Below are 17,728 nucleotides of genomic sequence, written 5' to 3' on the forward strand. Positions count from 1 at the left end.
GGTCGGTGCCTCCTGAAATGTGAGGGAAAGCCCGGCTCCCCGTCAGTAGGTGCAGCGCCCGGACAGGCAGGGGGACGCCAGGGCCCACCCCTGCCCGTCTCTGAGCTGCCAAGGTGGGCGGCTCATCTCGGGGGGGGGGGGGGGCACTGCTGTTTGAGGCAGGTCTTTCCCCCCTCAGTGAAGCGGGGCCGGGCGAAGGTGCCCCCGCAAGATGTCCACCTTTCCGGGTGGGGAGGGGGCGCACCGCGACCGTCCGGCCGGGCCCGCCCAGCTGAGCCGCTGCGTATGCGGGGACAGGCCGGGGGCGGCGGAGCGGGGGCCGCCGGCCACCCCGCACACCACCCCCGCCACCGCGTCGCGACGCACGGACTACATCTCCCAGCGTGCCGCGCGGTCGCGGCCGCCTCCCAGCGGAACTCCATCTCCCAGCGCGCTCTGCGCGTCCCCTTCCCCGACCGCTCCGGGACGCGCCCCCTCCGCCGCATCCCGCACTACGTTTCCCACCTGGCCGCGCGGCCCCGCCGCGGTCGCGTCCTGCTGGGACTACGCTTCCCGGCGTGCCTCGCGCGGCGGCGCCCGGAGCGGCCCGCGGTGGGTGGGCGCAAGGCACGCTGGGAGCCGTAGTCCCCTGGCGGCGTGCGCGCGCCGCCAGGCGGGTCGGGGCGTGTCCTCGGGGGTATATAGTCAGCCGGAGGGGTAGGGGTCTGCACTCTGCCGCCGCCGCCCCTGTCTCCAGCAGCTTCTATGCAATCTCCGGCTGCCACCGCTCCGCCCTGCGTTGAGCCCGCACCGGCCTCCCGAACTAGGTAGGGCCGGGCGGGCCGGGTCCGGTCACGGTGTGTGCGTGTTCGGAGAGGAAGGGGGCGGCGGGGGGAGGGCCGCTTTCGCGCCGCGCGGGGGACGGGGGGGAGGGGGTGGAAGGAGACGGTAGGGGGTTCGCTTCGTTGGGGGGGGGGGCGCGCCAGCCTGGGGGCTCTGATTGGGTTCGCGCTCCCCCCTCCTTGTCCCCCCTAGGCCCCCCCCCCTTACGCGGTGGTACGTGCCGTCCCGCTCCTCGAGCGCCAGCTGGGCCTGCTCGGCTCGCGCGGAGCACCACGTGACCCCTGCGGGGCTGCTGCCATCTTTGTTGGGGGCAGCCGAAGCCGCGGAACCTGCCCGGGGGGAGGGGGGCGGGAAGCGAAGGGGGTGTGTGCATTTGGGGGGAGGGGGGGAAGGCCTGCCGCGTCACGTGACGGCCAGCCGCTAGCCTGTGAGGAGCCGCCGCTGGTGTTTGGCGCCAAAGGCGGGGGGCGGGGCCGGCGGGGAAAGGCGGGAAAGCGCCCATTGTCTGCGCGAGGGAGGGGGCGGGGGCCGCCTGCGCGCGCGGCCTTTGTCCCGCCTCGCGCGGCCCGGCTCGGTCCGGGGAGGGGGCGAGCCCGGCCGTGTCAGCGCCGCCGGCGGCCGGGCCCGACGTCGCTGCCCCTCGGCCCCGCGCGTGGGGGAACCTGCCGGTCGCCCCTTGTGCCGCTGCCTCGAGGCCGTGAGGCGGCTCCGCGGCCCGTGGTGGCTTTCCGCGGGTCCCCGCGGGAGATCCACGCGGGACGTGAACCGCCTGCTTTCCTCCTTTGCAGTTTGGTCCCGGGCTGTCTGTAGGGCTCGTGCGTGGCTTCTTCTAAGTCATGATGCGCTTGTGAACGCGTGGCTGAGGCTGGCAGGTGGTCTTGGTCCTCAGAGAGCACAGGCCTTCTGGCCGGGCTTAATTTTTTTATGAAAGGGGCATGAAAAGTTGTGCTCTCCCTGGTGATTCAGCCTCTGGTTTAAAAAACAAAGTTAAGGAAGCAACGGTGGAAGCCCTGCTATTGGCATCTTTCTCCAAAAGGCTGAACCGTAATAATGACGCAGCTAGCAGCGTGAGCAAACAAGTGAACCTCTAGGCAGGGAAACACAGACCGAGCCTGGTTTCGGTCCTGGTTTCATGCGTCGCGGGTGTCCGGCCTGACCGCGTGTTGAACCTTTGTGTTGCAGGATGGAAGAGGAACTGGCTGCTCCTTCCACGTCCACAGACAAAACGGACAGGTAAGGCGGGAGTGCAAAGCGCGCTGAGTGCCGGCTTCGCTTTGGGTCTCATTTGGAGGAGGTTGTCCCGCACGGGTGCGGGTAGGCTGAGGGCTTCGCTGCTGCCGGCTGTCCTGGATGCTGCAAACGGCTTCACCGGTAGCCTCTCACAAGTGTAATGCAACAAAACCCTTTCCAGGATTATTAAATACATAAAAATGAAACTGAAAGCCCCAAAACTAGTGTTTAAATCTGTCATTTTCCTCAGGTGTGTCAGGCAGTGCTGTGAGAAATCATAACTTGGCTTAAGTCATTTTGTTTAGTGAGTACCAGAGTGTGAAGAAACTGTGCAGCGTGTGGTGCTGTACTGCTGTGAGACTCCTAAAGCACGTTGCATTAGGCCTTCCGTGTCACATCCGATCCTGTTACCTGCTCCTTGCAGCAGCTGGTTAGGATTAACCTGTCTGCTTGGGCATCAAAACTGAAAGCTAGTCCAGACAAAACCCCTGGTAGTGCCAGCAAGTGGGACGCGTGTGACTCACTCTCATACATAAAGCTGACTAGGCTTTGGAGACTGCATGCAAATTTCTCTGACATCTCCCTTTTCTGACTATGTGGAAACTAATGGAGTGCTGTGTTCTGTTTTTCCAGTATGGATGTGGATGGAGAGTCCAAGAAACTATTGGGTTTAGGACAGAAACACTTGGTAATGGGAAATATTCCAGCTGCTGTCAATGCATTCCAGGAAGCTGCTAGTTTATTGTAAGTAGTAAAATGCTTTGTGTGTTCTCATAGCTGGATTTTGGCTTGACTGTACTGATGTGGTTAAACAAGATCTAGTTTCCTACCCTGGATAGGCTGCTGCTTTTATAATACAACTGAAGAGGGTATAAGCTACTTAAAAGCAGGATAAATAAACTCCAGGTTTGAAAACACTGTAATTTGTGTGCAGTTCAGACAGCTTTGTAATAATGATAATTCTCAGTGTTCTTGAGACAGAAGAGAATTTGATGCTTTATTTTGCAGTGTATGGTTCTGATGTAGTCTGTTAATCTGAAAATAATGGGATTGTGTTACTTGCCCATTCTCTGCTGGTATTGGTCAGGCTCTGAGGGTGATACTTCTTGGGATTTCTGGATTAATTTGTTTTGTTGGATGTTTATGAGAACCAGCTCTAGATTAGTGAGAAGGACATTCACTATTTGCTTGAAAGTGGGAGATAAGCTAAGGAACTGATTCTTCCTGTCCAGGAGTTTTTAATAGCTTTCAAATTCAATATCAAAATCTAAAAAAGACACAGACTCAAAATAATGCTTCATTACCTTCATAGGGGTAAAAAATATGGTGAGACAGCGGATGAGTGTGCAGAAGCTTTTTTTTACTATGGAAAATCTCTTCTGGAGTTGGCCAGGTATGCTAACAGTTCCTCATTTATAGTGACTATCCGTAGATGTATTGTATGCCTTGTTTGGGTGATCTATAGCTGAAAGTGACTGGTGTGCCTGCTTCCTAGAGAGAAAGAGTGGCTGGTTTAAGAGGCTGTTGAGTTTGGTTACTGAGAGTGAGAAGTGATATCAGGAACAACAGGATGGCTTCTGGCAGAAAACCAGAACTCAAAAGTAGGAGCAATCTACTGGGGCTTGTTTGATGTTACTTAAACATAAGCTTTGTAGCAGAAACACTTTTTTTTTTAAGGAAATGTTTGGCAAATATCCATGCTTCTTTAGAGGGAAGCGTTACCTACAAGGTTAACAAATACCCAGATATCTTCAGAGCACAACCATCTGGGCATCCAAGCACTGTTGGGTAAAGAGTAACTGTCAGGCTTCGAGATCAAGAGTCTGGCTGGGGTAGTAGGATTTTGTGCTGGTGTAGGAAGGATTATGCTAGAATGATGGGTTGGATGGGCCATTGCATCACATGTTTCTGCAGCTAAAACAGTGAGAATACAAGAGCCAAGGGATAACAAACTTTTATTCCCTATAGAATGGAAAATGGTGTATTGGGAAATGCCTTGGAAGGGGTGCAGGTTGAAGAGGAAGGAGAAAAAGCTGAAGATGTCTCTGTGTTACCAACTGTTGATGGTATGTAAAGCTGTCTGCCATGTCATGGAGATACCAAGCTGCATTTTCTTGTCTAAATGATCCAAGTCCAGTTCATTGCTTTCCTAGATAGTCTGAATCATTGTACTGAAACTCTTAGCCTTAATGGACTTTGTTCCTCTAAATTTGTGTAAAGATTGAACAAAACCTCTGAAACTTCTGTGAGGAATTGATCATTTAAAGCATGTGTGAAGGGTTACCGGATGCCTGTGTCCTGAGACACTGCATTCAAACTTCCTTTCTTAAGCTTCACAATCAGCTTGAACTGCTTTGTAAACTTGTAGCAGTACAGCGTATGCGGTAGGACAGGTCAGAGCCTCCGTTTTGGAGGAAAAACGTCCTAAACCAGTAACTATTCTATACTACCTGCAGCTGGAGGTAATACAGGAATTCCTGCTTGTCCAGACTATTAAGAAAAACTTGGCACCTCTTGCTTAGCTGCAACTAAAAAACGCTAGCGCACAAAAATGCACACTGCTTGAGCAGCTGCTTGCTGTAATTCAGTCTGGGGGAGGGGAAGAGACTTGCTTAGTTCAGGTTGCACTGTTGGTTGCATCCTAATGCTCTGTATTTCAAAAATGGACTTTTTAGGAAAGCTGTCTAACTTGATGACAAACCAACACTAGAGGGTCTGAGGGTGGTATTTTTAGTGCCCCTTAATGCTTTTATCACTAAACTTGAAGACGTGTTTCTGCTTCCTCAATCATGTAGAAGAAGCAAGGGAGGAGTTGAGAGAGCAGGTATATAACGCCATGTGGGAAAAAGAGTCCAAAAAATCTACAGAAGAGTCTCCAGTACTAACTGAGAAGGAAAACAAAGGAGATGTTGAAATGGAAGAGGTGAGAGAAGAAAAAACAGGAGAAGAAGTAACTACTGAGATGGAAGTAAAGCTTGAAGAGGCTGGAGAGAAGACAGAGGTGTCTGTGGAAAAAGAAGTAATTTCAGAAGAACAGGAGCAGCAGATAGCTGTGGAAAAGGAGCCTACAAAAGGGGAGGCAGCTGTGGAAGAGATGATACTGGAGAAAGAGCAAAAGACAGCATCTGAAGAGGTGGCAAAGGAAGCAACTGAGGAGAAGGAAAAAATGACAGATGTGTCAGACAAGGAGGCAAAGGCAGCTGTGGAAGAGGCTGAAGTTGCAGAAACAGATGCAGCTGTAGAAGAAAAAGGAGTGGCAGGAGAGCAAACAGCAGGAGCAACAGAAAAAGAGATAGAGACAGCTGTGAAAAAGGGAGAGGCTGTAGAAGGGCAGGCAGAGGCAGCTGTGGAAGAGGAGGCAATAGCACAAGAAGTGACAGCAGAGGCACAGACTGCAGTCCCTGTGGAGCAGAAAGAAGCTGCAGAAGGGCAGGCAGCTGAGCAGAAGGTAGAGGAGAAAGAAGAGAGGGTAGAAACAGCCACAGAAGACAAACCAGATGCCTCTAAAGAGGCAGAGTCTTCAAAGGAGCCAGTGCCCACAGAGGGCAAAGAGCCATCTAATGATGTGGAAGAAAAGGCTGAAGTAGCTGCTAAGGTAGAAAAAGAGGAAAAGAAAGATGCGCTGATGGAAGCGGGTGATGGTGCTAAGGTAGAAAAAGAAGAAAAAGATGACCTGATGGAAGAGGGAGAAGGTAACAGTGAGAGGAGAAAAGTACTTTTGGGTGGATGACTTGATGGATTTGACTCGCTAACAGTGGGTGAAAAGTGTTCCATTCAGAATTTTCTGTTTGCCTTAGAATGAGGAAAAGGCACAGTAAAGGGGCTCTTGAAGGATTTTTACTTTCAAGTAACTGGTTTCAGTTAAGTGTCAAGGAACAGTGAATAGTCTCAGTTTCTCTAGACTAATGCTTAACTAACTGCAAAGCAAACCTTACTTTTAAAGCAAGCTTACAGCATTGTGAAATGTGTAAGTAACAGCTAGGCTGGTGGAGAATACTGAATGGATGTTCACTTGCATGCATCTGGGTTTATTGCACTAACCTTCAAATAACTTGAAGCACAACTTGCCTCTGGTTATAATCTCATTATTTAAAACAGTGGAGTAGAAAAACAAAAACAGCTGAATACATGATAAAATAGTAAATTTGGTTTTACAAAACAAAGGAATTCTCTGGATGAGTCTTTTGGGTGGTAATTAAAAATGAGAATTTGGTTGGCAAATCTATACCTAATGTGCCTGGAATCTGAACGCTTATTGCTTCTATCTAGTACAGTCCTCCAGCTAGCTATCTCTTTCTGCCATTCTGCTTCCCTGCTTCATTATAGCTGTTTTCAGGACTATGTTAAAGTAGTCTAGCAAAACTTGTACACTTCTCTAAAGTATTGCATGGCCTTAAGAGGCCATAGCTTCCTCTTACACAAGTTACTTGATAAGCTGATACTTGATGCTTTATGCTTGTCAGTAGCTCAGCTGCATGGGAAAAGCCTTACTTAGGTGTGGCAGACTTCATAGTTCTGGACTCTAAAATGGTTTGTACTGCTGAACACAAACACCTTCAGAGTGGTGAAATAGCTTCCTGATATAAACTAGGAGAGTAGCTATTCACTATTAATCCTGTGAAAGGCTACTTATGCAAGCATACTTTTCCCTTCTGTTTGAACTCTTGTTAGTGTGAGGACACTTTTTTGAGTATCTGGGTCTGGTGCCTTGTCAGGCCAAATTCTCAATACTTAGAATGGACTTTAACTTCCTAACATCTCCTCTGTTTTACCTTTGGTCAAGCTGTCCTCATAGTTACAGGTTTGGCCTTATCAATGGTGCGTGCTTTTGGGAGTCAGACTAAGTTCACAGGTTCTCTGATCTTCCCAAGAATCAAGTTCCTATTACTCTGGAATTGGTCCATGGTCACGATACAGGGATTCTTTGTCATTGTGTATCCAGTTTGGCACACAAGTCAGCAAGTACTTTTTAGCCAGATTCCTTCACTGCCTGTTCTCCCAAAGTACTTCCTGCTGGTAGAGTAGTTCATGCAATGCTGAGAGGCACAGTATCATAAGTTAAATCAGTCCTACACAATGGCAAATTTATTAATAACATTGTGACTTAAACATCTGAAATGAGAAGCACTAATGAGTTCAGAAACAGTTTTTATTTGTACACAGCCTGGCAGCTATCTTGCTGAAAACACTTGTTATCTGTAGCATGAAGGTCCAGCAACTGATAGTACCTCTAGTTCTGCTCAGGATCCCATGGCTTCAGTGGGAGTTCACAGTGCATTTGTGAGAATTCAATTCTAGGTAAGTTAGCATTCTAGACAGTATGAACTTTGAATTTAAACAACCATTAGGGCAACCTGGAACTACCTCTGTCTGCAGTACCTAACATTTTCAGCAAGACGGCTGCTGCTGGCTGTTAAGAGGATTTAATGTTATCTGTGCTCTTCTTGCCTCACTTTTAACCTTTCACTGAAGGATAAGGGCTGGATGTAATATGTTCTGCCTGGCTCCATGTAAAGCAAGTGTATTGGTAACAAGCATTCTCATTCATCTTCTTTCCTTGTAGAAACAGAAGAATCAGAAGAGGAAGATAAAGAAAATGACAAAGCTGAAGATAAGGAGAATGAATTAACAGTAGAAGACAAGGTGAGATTGCTGATCAACCACTCCTGGCAGAGTGCAGTATCTGTCTAAAAGTCATGGTAATGACCTTAAGTTCATAATAGAATAAAGGTGAAAGTGTTTCCTGGCTTGTGATGGGGGAAGTGGGAATATTGGAGAAATTGCACTCTTCTGACTGGAAATCTGTTACACTAGTCAGGAGACTTCATCCTGAGAATACTAGGATTGGAATATTTTTATAGTGCTGTATTGGGGGGGGGGGGGGGGGCGCGCGGCGGAAGTGACTTTCCTTTGGAAACTAGTATTGCCTAAGGAAGGGACAGTACTAGGCACAGTTTGCCTCATAGGACCTTGCTCATCTTTGTCTGCAAACTTGTGGCTTATCTAGCAACACTGAAACAAGTACTTGCAGTCTATGGATCAGTAATACAGCCTGGCAAATGCAGGGGGCAGGCAAACTTTAGCAAGCAAGGCTGCTTTAGCTTGTCATAAAGTTGCTTATTTGTTGCAGATCCTTCTCTATTTGCTTTGCTGTATCTGACTGCATTTTGAAGGCACCCAGTCCAATAAGCCTTGATTAGGATGGGAATTAAGTGGAAAGCATAGTGCTGCTTAAACCTGAGGATTTGTCTCTCTCTGCCTCAGGCTATTCTAATGGACTTCAAACAGCTTATTTAAAGACATGGAACACAAACTCCTTCATTCAGTTTTTGGCTCGTCTTAATACCGGTTTAAAACCCAGTCTTATTCTCAGGATAATACTGGTCTTTGGTGCCTTGTTATTTCTAAAAATTAAGGGCATATCAACTAGCTATATATGCTTATATTCAACTTTAAAACCTTCACTACAAGCAAAGTTCCAGTTGATGCAATAACCTCTTGTGTAGTTTTATTTTTTGTCCTTCTAACACTACTAAACTGTTTACATCTAGATGTAACTTACTGCTTGAGGATACTGCTTAGAAACTTAGTGCTGCTGTTACTTTAGTGATGTGATATGTAACCAAGCTACTTAATTTTAATGCATTTCTAGTCTTTACAGGAAAGTGAGGAAGATGAAGTTGGAAATCTTGAGCTAGCCTGGGACATGCTGGAGTTAGCAAAAGTAATCTACAAAAGGTAAAAAAAAAAAAAAAAAAAAAAAAAATCTTGATTTGTATGTCTGTTAAAGAAACTCAAAGGAAACAGTTTGGGAGGTGGCATAAGTAACTAGTAAATGTTATATTCTGATTAGGATTTGAAAATGACATAACTTTTTCTTGATTTAGACAAGAAACAAAAGAAGCTCAGCTCCATGCGGCTCAGGCTCATCTAAAGCTAGGAGAAGTTAGCATCGAATCTGGTAAAAACAATATTAATTCTCATGTACAAAGTGCTGAGTTTAGCTTTCTGCCACTCTATTCCATCATTTAAAATGAGCAGAAATTTAAGGTTAAGATGAAAAAAATATTTTTCATCTAATTAGGCTAGTGCAGCCATGTGTGAAGCTTTGGAATAAATAGATGAACAAGTCAATACCTTAAACTGGATACTTATATGCTATTCCAAAACAGCAGAAGAGAGCTTTGAGGTTAAACTCATGTTGTTACCAGTTTGAAAACAACCTGGTCTGCTTTGCAGAGAAGGTGTGGTTACCTTCAGAAACTAGGAAAGACCCTTTATTGAAGTACTGAATCATTGACCTTAATGGAAAGTGTCAGGTACCAAGATACTTTCAAAACATAAAGACTGCAAATCAAAAATGTCTGGCTCTACTAGACTTCTCAAAATGTTGGAGTACAGTCAGGAAGGACCCTCATGTCTTATGCATCAGAAGAAGGGAGTGGGAAGCCAGCTTCAGGTTTGTGCCTTGTAATGTGTCCATCTGCTCTTCATTTAGAAATGTGTAAGGTTGGTTTTTTTTCCTCCCCTCCTCTTATATTGTTAAATCCAAGGAGGGTGTCATCTTCCTCTGTGGCAAGCATTGAAATAATCTGATGGGCTTCTGGTCTAGGGCTACAGATGAGGCTTGTGTTTTGTGTGACTGGAATACTGTCAATGAGAGCTTGGCTGGAAAGTGGCCTGTGACTATACTTTTAGCTCTAGAGTCAAGCTGCAGTTTTGATGAGTAATAATGCAATTCATGGCAGAAAGTAAAATAGTAGAATTCACATGGCTGCTTTTGACTTAGCTGATTACTTTACTGTGTTAGTAAATGGATGAAGCACCCTGATATAAGTAGGGGAACTCTTAACTTTTTTGAATGGGAGGCAGTTTTGGAGTGCAAGTGTTGTCACTCGATAATATGAAACTAGCTTGTTACTGAACTCAGCCATTGCCTTCAGTAGTAGTTCTGTTCTCGGACTATAAAGAACCTGCAGTAATATATGTAGTAGGTGAATAGGGAGACAGAGCTTACTTGTTTAGATAAATGCATATGTCTGAAGACTTTATGGCTTTCTCCTACAGAAAACTATACACAGGCTATAGAAGAGTTTCAGGCTTGCCTGGCCCTACAGCAGAAGTACCTGGAGGCTCATGACCGCCTGCTAGCTGAAAGTCACTACCAGTTGGCATTGGCATACCACTACAACAGCCAGTTTGATGAGGCAGTCCTACAGTTTGGTAAATCCATGGAAGTCATTGACAAGAGAATGGGTAAGTGGATATATAAAACTGTCTAGCAAGTGGGGTAGCTGTTAAAGTCTAAGCAGACTTTGTTTAAATTGCCATGAAGGTGCACATTTATCACCTTGCCATGCAGATATTTGTAACACTTAGCTGATCTGCAGCTGGTAACGGGCTATACTAATGTCACAACTGTCTAAACGGTCTTTGTTAGTGGGCCCTGGTCTCTGTGGTTACAGATAACTGGACAGCTACTTGGTGGGGTTTTGCTTCTGTTTTTTTCTTTTTCTTTCTTTTTTTTTTTTTTGCCATAACTGTGTCATCCTAGCAATGCTTACGGAGCGAATAAAGAAAACAGAAAGTGGGTCCCCTGAAGATGAGAAGGAGATTGAAGAACTGAAGGGACTGCTTCCTGAAATTAAAGAAAAGATAGAGGATTCAAAGGAGTCTCAAAAGAGTGCAAGAGTAGCTGAGCTGGCACTGAAAGCAACTCTGGTTAGTATGTCCTGCTGCATCCTTTTAATGAAATCTTCCAGTAAGACCTGAAGTAAACCAGTAATTGGAGGAGATCAGACTGTATCATACAGATAGGCAGCTGGTGGTTGCTTGCAGATGATACAGGCTATGACTGAGAAAGAAACTGAGACCTCTGATATCTAAAGAGAACAGATGGTAAATACACTAAAATTAATTGTCCCAGACTAAACTAGAATTTGGAAGGCTTCTGTAGCAATTAATGTATCAATACTAGAAATGATAGTTCAGTCCAATGTGAAAATGGACTGCACATTGCCTAACTAGATCGGACTTCACCTGTCTTTTCTGTTCATAAGTATAGGAACAGAATGCGATGTTAAAACACTAAAGAGTTGAGGTGTTTCTCCTTTTCTAAACTAGCATGTGTGGTCTTGCATGAATTAATGGTCAATATTTGCTTGCTCACTGTTTTCTTAAGGTTGGAACTACATCTGGCTTTGCACAGAATGAAGACAGTGGTTCTGCTTCCACAGTAAGTTAAAATAAATCTCTAATAATTCTTGTCTCCTTTAAGGATTACTGTTTGCTATTACTTAAGTTGCAACTTCTGTCTTGTAACAGATTCCAGTAAGAAAACCAGCTGATGGAGCATCTCAGTGTGTTACAGACATCTCTCATCTAGTCAGGAAAAAGGTATGTCCTGAAATGACTAGCTGGACAAACAGTTTATTTTGAAGTACTACTGGCTTGCTTTGTGTAATTGGAATTCTTGGCTTAAAACTTCTTTTCTTAACCTAGTACTACAATGCTTGGAGAAAAATCTACAAAATAAAAACAAATAGTGCATGAAACTCCTTTCCACTGGGAGCCAATCAGTCTGGGAACCATCCAGCCTCTTGGAGACTGGTTCTTGATGGTTCAGCACTCTGCCTGACCCACACTGGTTTAACTTCAGAGCTGAATTGTGTGGCTTCTGCAGGTGTTCTCTGAACAAGCGCCCTGCTCTGCTGAGGACTGGTGAGAAGAGCAGGGCAGCCTATGAACCTTAACAGAAAGGCAAGCAACCAGGCTGAGTTGGGTTCCCTCACTTCCAAGTGGAAATGGAGAATTGGACTTTATAAATGGCAAAGCCAGTCTAATGTGCAGCAATGCTGAATGGCTCCTACAGAGATAAAACGTACTGACCACAAGGTTCCTTTAAAGGTGTAGGCTTTTGTCAGAACTGTTTATTAGTATAACTGTAGTTATCCTATGTGGAATCCTTATGGTTTTATTTTGTATGCTATTGTGGCATGGTATGGCTGTCTGCCTATGTTAAATTAGCCTCTTTCAGTTCAGGTTTGCCTGGAGCAACTTGGAAGCTCCCAATCTGCTTTACACAGGTGATTGTAGATGCCATAGATACCTAAGTCTATCTACTTCAACTGTTATCTCGCTCAGCAATGGGATGCTTCCTTGCCAAACTATAACTAAGGATAATTCAGCACTGTAGGTATTAGTATCTAATAATACCTTACTGGAAATCCTTTGTAACTGAGACCTTTTTACCAAAGTCTCAGAGCTCTGGTTGAATCCTTACACTTGCCAGGTTCAATATAGATACTTTAAGTAGAGGTTGAATGGATAATGCACAATGACATCTAGATGCTATCTTTCTACGCATTTTTAAGCTTAAACTTGTGCATAGTGAAGACTAAACAATTTTGTCCTCAGAGGAAACCAGAGGAGGAGACTCAACAGGGAGACAATGAAGCTAAGAAATCTAAACCAGAACCGGCTGTCAATGGTGGTGGTGCTGATGCTGCCCCCAGTGGAAATGAGGTTGCAGAAAAAATGGAAGAGGAGGTGGGCAGTTGAGTCAGGAGTCTGTGACATGCATATTTCCTTCTCTGTTCAGGCGTGGTTTCTTGCCTGGTAGATGTATTGGTGTGTTGCCTGCTGGTCTTCGTAAGGCTTCCCTGATAAGTTGGGGAATATTCCCAAGGTGGTAGGGTGCATGTTGTACCAAGGTGTCTGACACTTATGAGCTGGAAAGCAAACTGGCTGTGGAGACTTGTGGGGTGGGACAGAAACGTGCACTGGGCTGCTGGGTGTCTGGGTCAATGCCAAAGCATTTTTACAAAAGAATACTCTTGGGTTTTAATACTTCTCAATTGGGCTACAGTTGTTAAAATTGATACTTAAGATTAGCTTTTGGGCTCTGAAGACCAGCAAAGCATGCATAGTTGGTTAAGTCTTGAAATTACAATAATTTAGAACTGGTGCATGAATTGACACTGTAGTATGGTGTGTTGTTCTTAAAAATAAGTATTTTTCTTTTTTTAGACAGAGAAAAGGCCACAAGTGGAATCAGGGGCTCCAGTTGAAAGCACAGTATGATAATTCTTTAACCTGGGACACTCCTCTCCTTACAAGGAAAATGGTTTTGTATATAGTGTATTTTTTCACTTTTTGGCAACTTTTGTATGACTTCAATAAAGATTGTAAGCAAATATTGCTCATCTTGATCCTTTGCCTAGTGCAGGTTTGTAAAAGCTACTTGGTGCTATATATCTATCTATCTATCTATCTATATATATATATCTATATATATATATAGAGAGAGATGTTTGAAGGGTAACAGCCACTATCCCTTTCTTGTGTACAAGGGGAGTTGGTAATTATTGCCTTAGCACTTGGCATGGTGTGTGCTCTGTAAATCAGTAGCTATCTACTTAACTCAGCCATCCTTAGAATCAGAGCTAAATCTACTAAAAGATAGTGAAGTAGAAGTTGGAAAGGGAATAGTTTTCAGTACTTTGACGCTTAATCATGAGGATAACTACTATCCCTGACTCAGCTTCTTGGTACAGATGAACTTGGATTGAACTGCAGTCACTGGACTTGACCAGCTTCTAACTGAGTTCCTGACCAGGGGAAGGTTGCATCAGTTATCTCTGAATTCAGTTATGCCTGAAGTCCCTTAGCCTTCTGCACTCTTGGTGTGAGGGGAGGATGGGGGGAAATGACAAAAGTTTCCTGCAATCACAAGCAAGCCTGTGGTGGTGGAGTTGATCTTATGGGAGATTGCAAAGCCTCTCTGTGCTGCTGGCATTGTGAGAGCAGATAGGCTCTTCATATACAGCCCTAGGTTTGCTTTGCAGCTGTCACCTATATGCTGCCCCTGGGGCTTGAAGGGAGTGAGAGCGCAGCCCAGCTCTGCTCTGCACTTTCATACATTTACTCATTGCTTGTGTCTTCCCTCTAGGAGCCCGGGAGGTCAGCGTGGCATCCTGGGGAGGGCGGGTAAGAGCTCACCTGTCTTGTTTGGGAGGAGGAGCAGTGGCCTTAGGCACCTTTTCCCTAGGAGAGGTGAGCTGGGCCTTTGGCTCAGCTCCCAGGCTGCCTTTTTCCCTTTAACCTAAACCATCCCTGCATGTGGGCACACAGAGCTGGTGGGGACTGAGGCTGGGACAGGGGACCTGCACTGGGGGGGGTTGGGGCCAGACTGCTGCTCAAGCCCCCAAACCAGCCTGAGGCAGTACTGCCAGGTGCTTAATGGTAGGATGGCCCACAAGCAGACAGGCTTAGTCTGGGAAAAAATATGTATAAAAATAAAGGCTGAGAAGTGAACAGCAACAGACTGATGCCATTTATTAAACACCCAGTGTACAGCATCCAATGCAGCAGAGGAAAACTTGCCCTGTTTTCTGCTGGTCCCTGGCTCAAGTCATGAATGCATCATGTTAAACTTCACCTAGAAAGGGCTTGCGGCAGGGTCATGTCCAATGGAGCCAACAATGGGGAAAGGAGAGAGGAAAAAAAAAAAAAAAGCGCTTGTGCCTGACTGTGCCCCCTACCACTCCCTGGACTGCCTCGTGAACAGGATGGAATCGCTCCCCTGCCCATGGTGTGGGGCTGCCTTCCCGGGGTGAGGAGCAGGCTGAGGCTGAGCCAGGGGCTTTGGGCTCTGCCCCTCCCGGCCACCTCCCCTCCCTGCTGCCGAAATTGCCAGAGCTGCTCCGGCTGCAGGACAGCCTCTGCGTGCATCGGAGGGGCCTGGGGAGCTGACATGGGGGCGTGGTGCAGCCCTAGCTCACCTTCGGGAAGGTCGAGGCTGGTCCAGCAGCTCCGGAGCCGGAGGGGGGTCCTCAAGGGCCACGTAGGGGGCGAGGGGGAAGCTGGCAGGGGCCGGTGGGCAGCCGGGGGCTGTGGCGCTGCCTGCGCCCAGGGCTGGCTGATGGGGTGCCTGGGAATGGGGGGAAAAAACAGCATGAAATGGAAAGGGGGAGGGGGGACCTGGCCCCATCCTGCCCGGGGACATGGTAGATGCAGGGGGTGACGTGGGGGCTCACCGCCGGCAGGAACCGGTACATGGCCGCGGTGCTGGCGTCAGCCTCCAGCACAGCGTGTGCGTCTGCATCTCTGCCAGTTGCTGCGTGCAGGCGAGGCTCTGCCTGGAGAGGCGCCACTGGTCGCACGGGCGGCTCGGTGGTGCCCAGCCTGGTGCGTCCCCGGGGGCCCCGCGCTCTTACCGTGGCCACTGGTGGCAGGAGCAGCGGGATGGGGGGCGCCACGGGGGGCGGGAGCCGGGGGGGCCCCGGCCGCCCTGCATGGTGCCGCAGCATCCCCACCTCGGCCTGCAGCCGAGCCAGCTCCGCCGCCTGCTGCTGGGCCACCACCGAGCCTGGGGGATGGCGACCCTGTCATCAGGGGGGACCCCGGTGCCCCATGGCGTCCCTCCGTGGCCGGGCACCTACCGGCGTCGGCTCTCCTCTCCTTCCTGACCTTCAGCCTCAGCAGCTCGTCCTCCAGCCGCCGGTTCTCCAGCTCCACGGCCAGCAGCTCCGCACACAGGGCCCCCGCGCCAGCCGCCGGCGGCTCTGCCAGCCCCAATGGTGAGGGCTCAGCCGCGGGGGGCCATGGTGCCGGGATTCCCCCCCCCCCCCCGCCCCCAGGACTCACCGGCCCTCCTGCCCCTGTGTCGCCGGGCAGCCGCCCGCTCCAGCGCCGCTGCCTCCACCTGGAGCTCGAGGAGCTGGGCCAGCACCGCCGGCTCGCGCCCGCCGCCCTGCAGATAGGCCAGCCGCAGCGCCCTGCGCCCGCACCCGCGTCAGGCCTTGGGGGGGGGGGGGGGGGGGGGGGGCGGCACGCGGGGCCTCCGCCACCCCACCGCGCAGCTCACCTGGTCTCGGCGGCCAGCGGCCCGGCGGCTGGCAGGAGGGCGGTGAGGTGGAGGCTGCCTGGCGCCCTGGCAGCGTTGCTGCCCCATGTCACAGCCTCCCGGCCCGCCAGCTCCCCGAGGCGCCGGCACAGCTCTGCGGACGGGGTGATACGCCGTGGGGCTGAGCTGGGGGGGGGCCTCACCTGCCCCTCCCCAGGCCTCGCTGGTGCCTACCCTCACGCTGCCGCTCCAGCTGCCGGCTCCTGGCCCGGATTTCGGCCATGCGGCGCTCGTGGGCCTCCGCCAGCTCCTGCAGCCGGGGCGCCGGGCCGGGCACCGCCGTGGGGGGCTGCGCCGGGCGGGAGGAGGGCGGCAGCCTGCGGCCCGCCGGGGGCGACACCGGCTGCTCCCCGCAGGGCAGGGTCCCGCGCCCCACGCCCGGCCTGGCTCCCGCTACCGAGGCACCCGGCGCCGCTGCCTTGCCCGGGGCCGCCCCCACCGCCGGGGTCCCGATGCAAAACCTCTCCATGTGCTTGAGCAGCAGCGGCCGGGAGCTGAAGCGCATGCGGCAGCCGGGGCAGGGGAAAAGCCTCACGCCTGGCATCCGGCCCCCTCAGCGCCCCAGCAGTGGGAGCGAGGCGGCCTGGCGGGCCCGGGGCTGCGGCGGTGCGTGGAGCACCGTTGCTAAGCGGGGAAGGAGGGAGGTGCCGGGCCCTGTTTGCCTTGTGGGCCGGGCAGCGGCCGCCACAGGTCCCCAGTGCCCGAGGGAGGGACGGGAGGTAGCGCTGCACAGGGCAGCGCAGCCAGAAGGGCCCCCGGGTTTGGGCTTTTAAACCCACCGGGGTTTTATAATCTTTGGTCCCATCTCAGCGCCCCAGCCTCCTTCCCCGCAGGGCCCTTCCCGGCTGCACCGCGTTGCTCCCTGCTGGATACGCCGAATGCCTCCTGCGGCGCAGCGCTGCTCCAAAATGCCCCTGCAGCCCTGGTGATTTCCACTCTTTACCACTGGTGATGAAAAGGGAAAAAAAAAAAAAAAAAAAAAAAAGTAATTTGGCTATCCAAACACATTGCACAGAGGGTGGTGGGAGGATTTTTCCCAGCTGGTGCTTTCGATGACACAGCTGCCCCTTTCCCAGGGTTTTGCTATTACAAAGCGCTTGCTGTTGGCCTTGTCCGGCCTCTGGCTGCCCCAGCATTGGATCTTCCCTTCTGTGCAGCAACCTTTCACATATTTGGGGATTTTAATTCCTCCCGAATTTGGTCTAAGCTGGAGAACCGCATTTCACGGAGCCGCTCTGCTGCAAGAGTCAGCCAGCCCCTGAGAGCCATGTGGAAGAGCGCTGGCTCGTGTTTGTTTTACAATAACTGAATTGCTGTGTGCAACAGTTCGACAGCACCGCTCACTGTCGTGGTGGCCAGGGCAGACGTGCTGCCCTGCTGGTGTTCAGCCTGAATACGGTGAGCGCAACTACCTTGTTTTACCTCCAAGTTACTGGATCAGCTTGCAACAGCTGATCTGAAGGGGGAGCAGCACATGAATAACAAAACCGCCCCAAATGATTGTCAGGAGGATTTTCCTGACCATGCGTGTTCAACTGCTGGCAACAGCGATTCAGTGAGATAAAACTCTCTTCCATATGATGCCTGACACTCCCACATCTCCTTCTATGCTGGTGAGCAGAATGAAGAATTGAAACTGGCAGCCCCCCTATGTTACAGTGTACACTTACAGGGAAAACACCAGGCTCCTACACAGAAAATGAATGTCTTCCACTTCTGTCTAGTAGGCTGAACATGAAGTTTGACAACCTACAGACAGGTACCTTCCAG

At 49.7% G+C, this 17,728-nt stretch overlaps 2 protein-coding genes across 10 annotated transcripts; one reads left to right on the forward strand and one right to left on the reverse strand.

The window, feature by feature from the left end:
• Positions 1 to 642: 642 nt before the first annotated feature.
• On the forward strand, positions 643 to 13,262 carry NASP (nuclear autoantigenic sperm protein). 5 transcript variants are annotated; one of them, XM_026104135.2, is made up of 15 exons: positions 644 to 806; positions 2,005 to 2,055; positions 2,686 to 2,796; positions 3,365 to 3,445; positions 4,021 to 4,118; positions 4,848 to 5,744; positions 7,616 to 7,695; positions 8,705 to 8,790; positions 8,940 to 9,013; positions 10,120 to 10,308; positions 10,607 to 10,773; positions 11,234 to 11,287; positions 11,377 to 11,448; positions 12,469 to 12,600; positions 13,081 to 13,262. In XM_026104135.2, the coding sequence occupies exons 1-15, from the start codon at positions 745 to 747 to the stop codon at positions 13,132 to 13,134; spliced, it is 2,208 nt and encodes a 735-aa protein (XP_025959920.2). In that variant the 5' UTR covers positions 644 to 744; the 3' UTR covers positions 13,135 to 13,262. The 5 variants fall into 5 exon arrangements, with proteins under 5 accessions (XP_025959950.2, XP_025959920.2, XP_025959924.2 ...); XM_026104139.2 differs by having other exon boundaries at positions 8,714 to 8,790; XM_026104160.2 differs by lacking the exon at positions 644 to 806 and adding an exon at positions 1,352 to 1,637.
• A 1,109-nt stretch (positions 13,263 to 14,371) lies between these two features.
• Positions 14,372 to 16,854, reverse strand: CCDC17 (coiled-coil domain containing 17). Of its 5 annotated transcripts, none has more exons than XM_064516424.1 (8): positions 16,133 to 16,854; positions 15,920 to 16,052; positions 15,700 to 15,830; positions 15,523 to 15,617; positions 15,270 to 15,421; positions 15,090 to 15,191; positions 14,835 to 14,983; positions 14,372 to 14,491 (listed from the first exon to the last, which is right to left on the reverse strand). In XM_064516424.1, the coding sequence occupies exons 1-8, from the start codon at positions 16,500 to 16,502 to the stop codon at positions 14,481 to 14,483; spliced, it is 1,143 nt and encodes a 380-aa protein (XP_064372494.1). In that variant the 5' UTR covers positions 16,503 to 16,854; the 3' UTR covers positions 14,372 to 14,480. The 5 variants fall into 5 exon arrangements, with proteins under 5 accessions (XP_064372494.1, XP_064372493.1, XP_064372492.1 ...); XM_064516423.1 differs by having other exon boundaries at positions 14,372 to 14,501; XM_064516422.1 differs by having other exon boundaries at positions 14,372 to 14,501; positions 15,495 to 15,617.
• Between the last annotated feature and the right edge of the window lie 874 nt (positions 16,855 to 17,728).

The sequence above is a fragment of the Dromaius novaehollandiae genome, chromosome 8, assembly GCF_036370855.1.
Source record: "Dromaius novaehollandiae isolate bDroNov1 chromosome 8, bDroNov1.hap1, whole genome shotgun sequence".
NCBI lineage: Eukaryota > Metazoa > Chordata > Aves > Casuariiformes > Dromaiidae > Dromaius > Dromaius novaehollandiae.

What these genes read in the sequence shown, in the direction of transcription:
- CCDC17 (XM_064516420.1), bottom strand. Translation starts at nt 16,502, where the DNA reads ATGCCAGGCGTGAGGCTTTTCCCCTGCCCCGGCTGCCGCATGCGCTTC. An exon ending in GCTGGAGCGGCAGCGTGAGG is followed by an intron (nt 16,053 to 16,132) that starts GTAGGCACCAGC and finishes CCCCGTCCGCAG; the next exon opens with AGCTGTGCCGGCGCCTCGGG. An exon ending in CCGCTGGCCGCCGAGACCAG is followed by an intron (nt 15,831 to 15,919) that starts GTGAGCTGCGCG and finishes GTGCGGGCGCAG; the next exon opens with GGCGCTGCGGCTGGCCTATC.
- NASP (XM_026104135.2), top strand. Translation starts at nt 745, where the DNA reads ATGCAATCTCCGGCTGCCACCGCTCCGCCCTGCGTTGAGCCCGCACCG. An exon ending in TGTGTTACCAACTGTTGATG is followed by an intron (nt 4,119 to 4,847) that starts GTATGTAAAGCT and finishes TCAATCATGTAG; the next exon opens with AAGAAGCAAGGGAGGAGTTG. An exon ending in AGTCATTGACAAGAGAATGG is followed by an intron (nt 10,309 to 10,606) that starts GTAAGTGGATAT and finishes GTGTCATCCTAG; the next exon opens with CAATGCTTACGGAGCGAATA.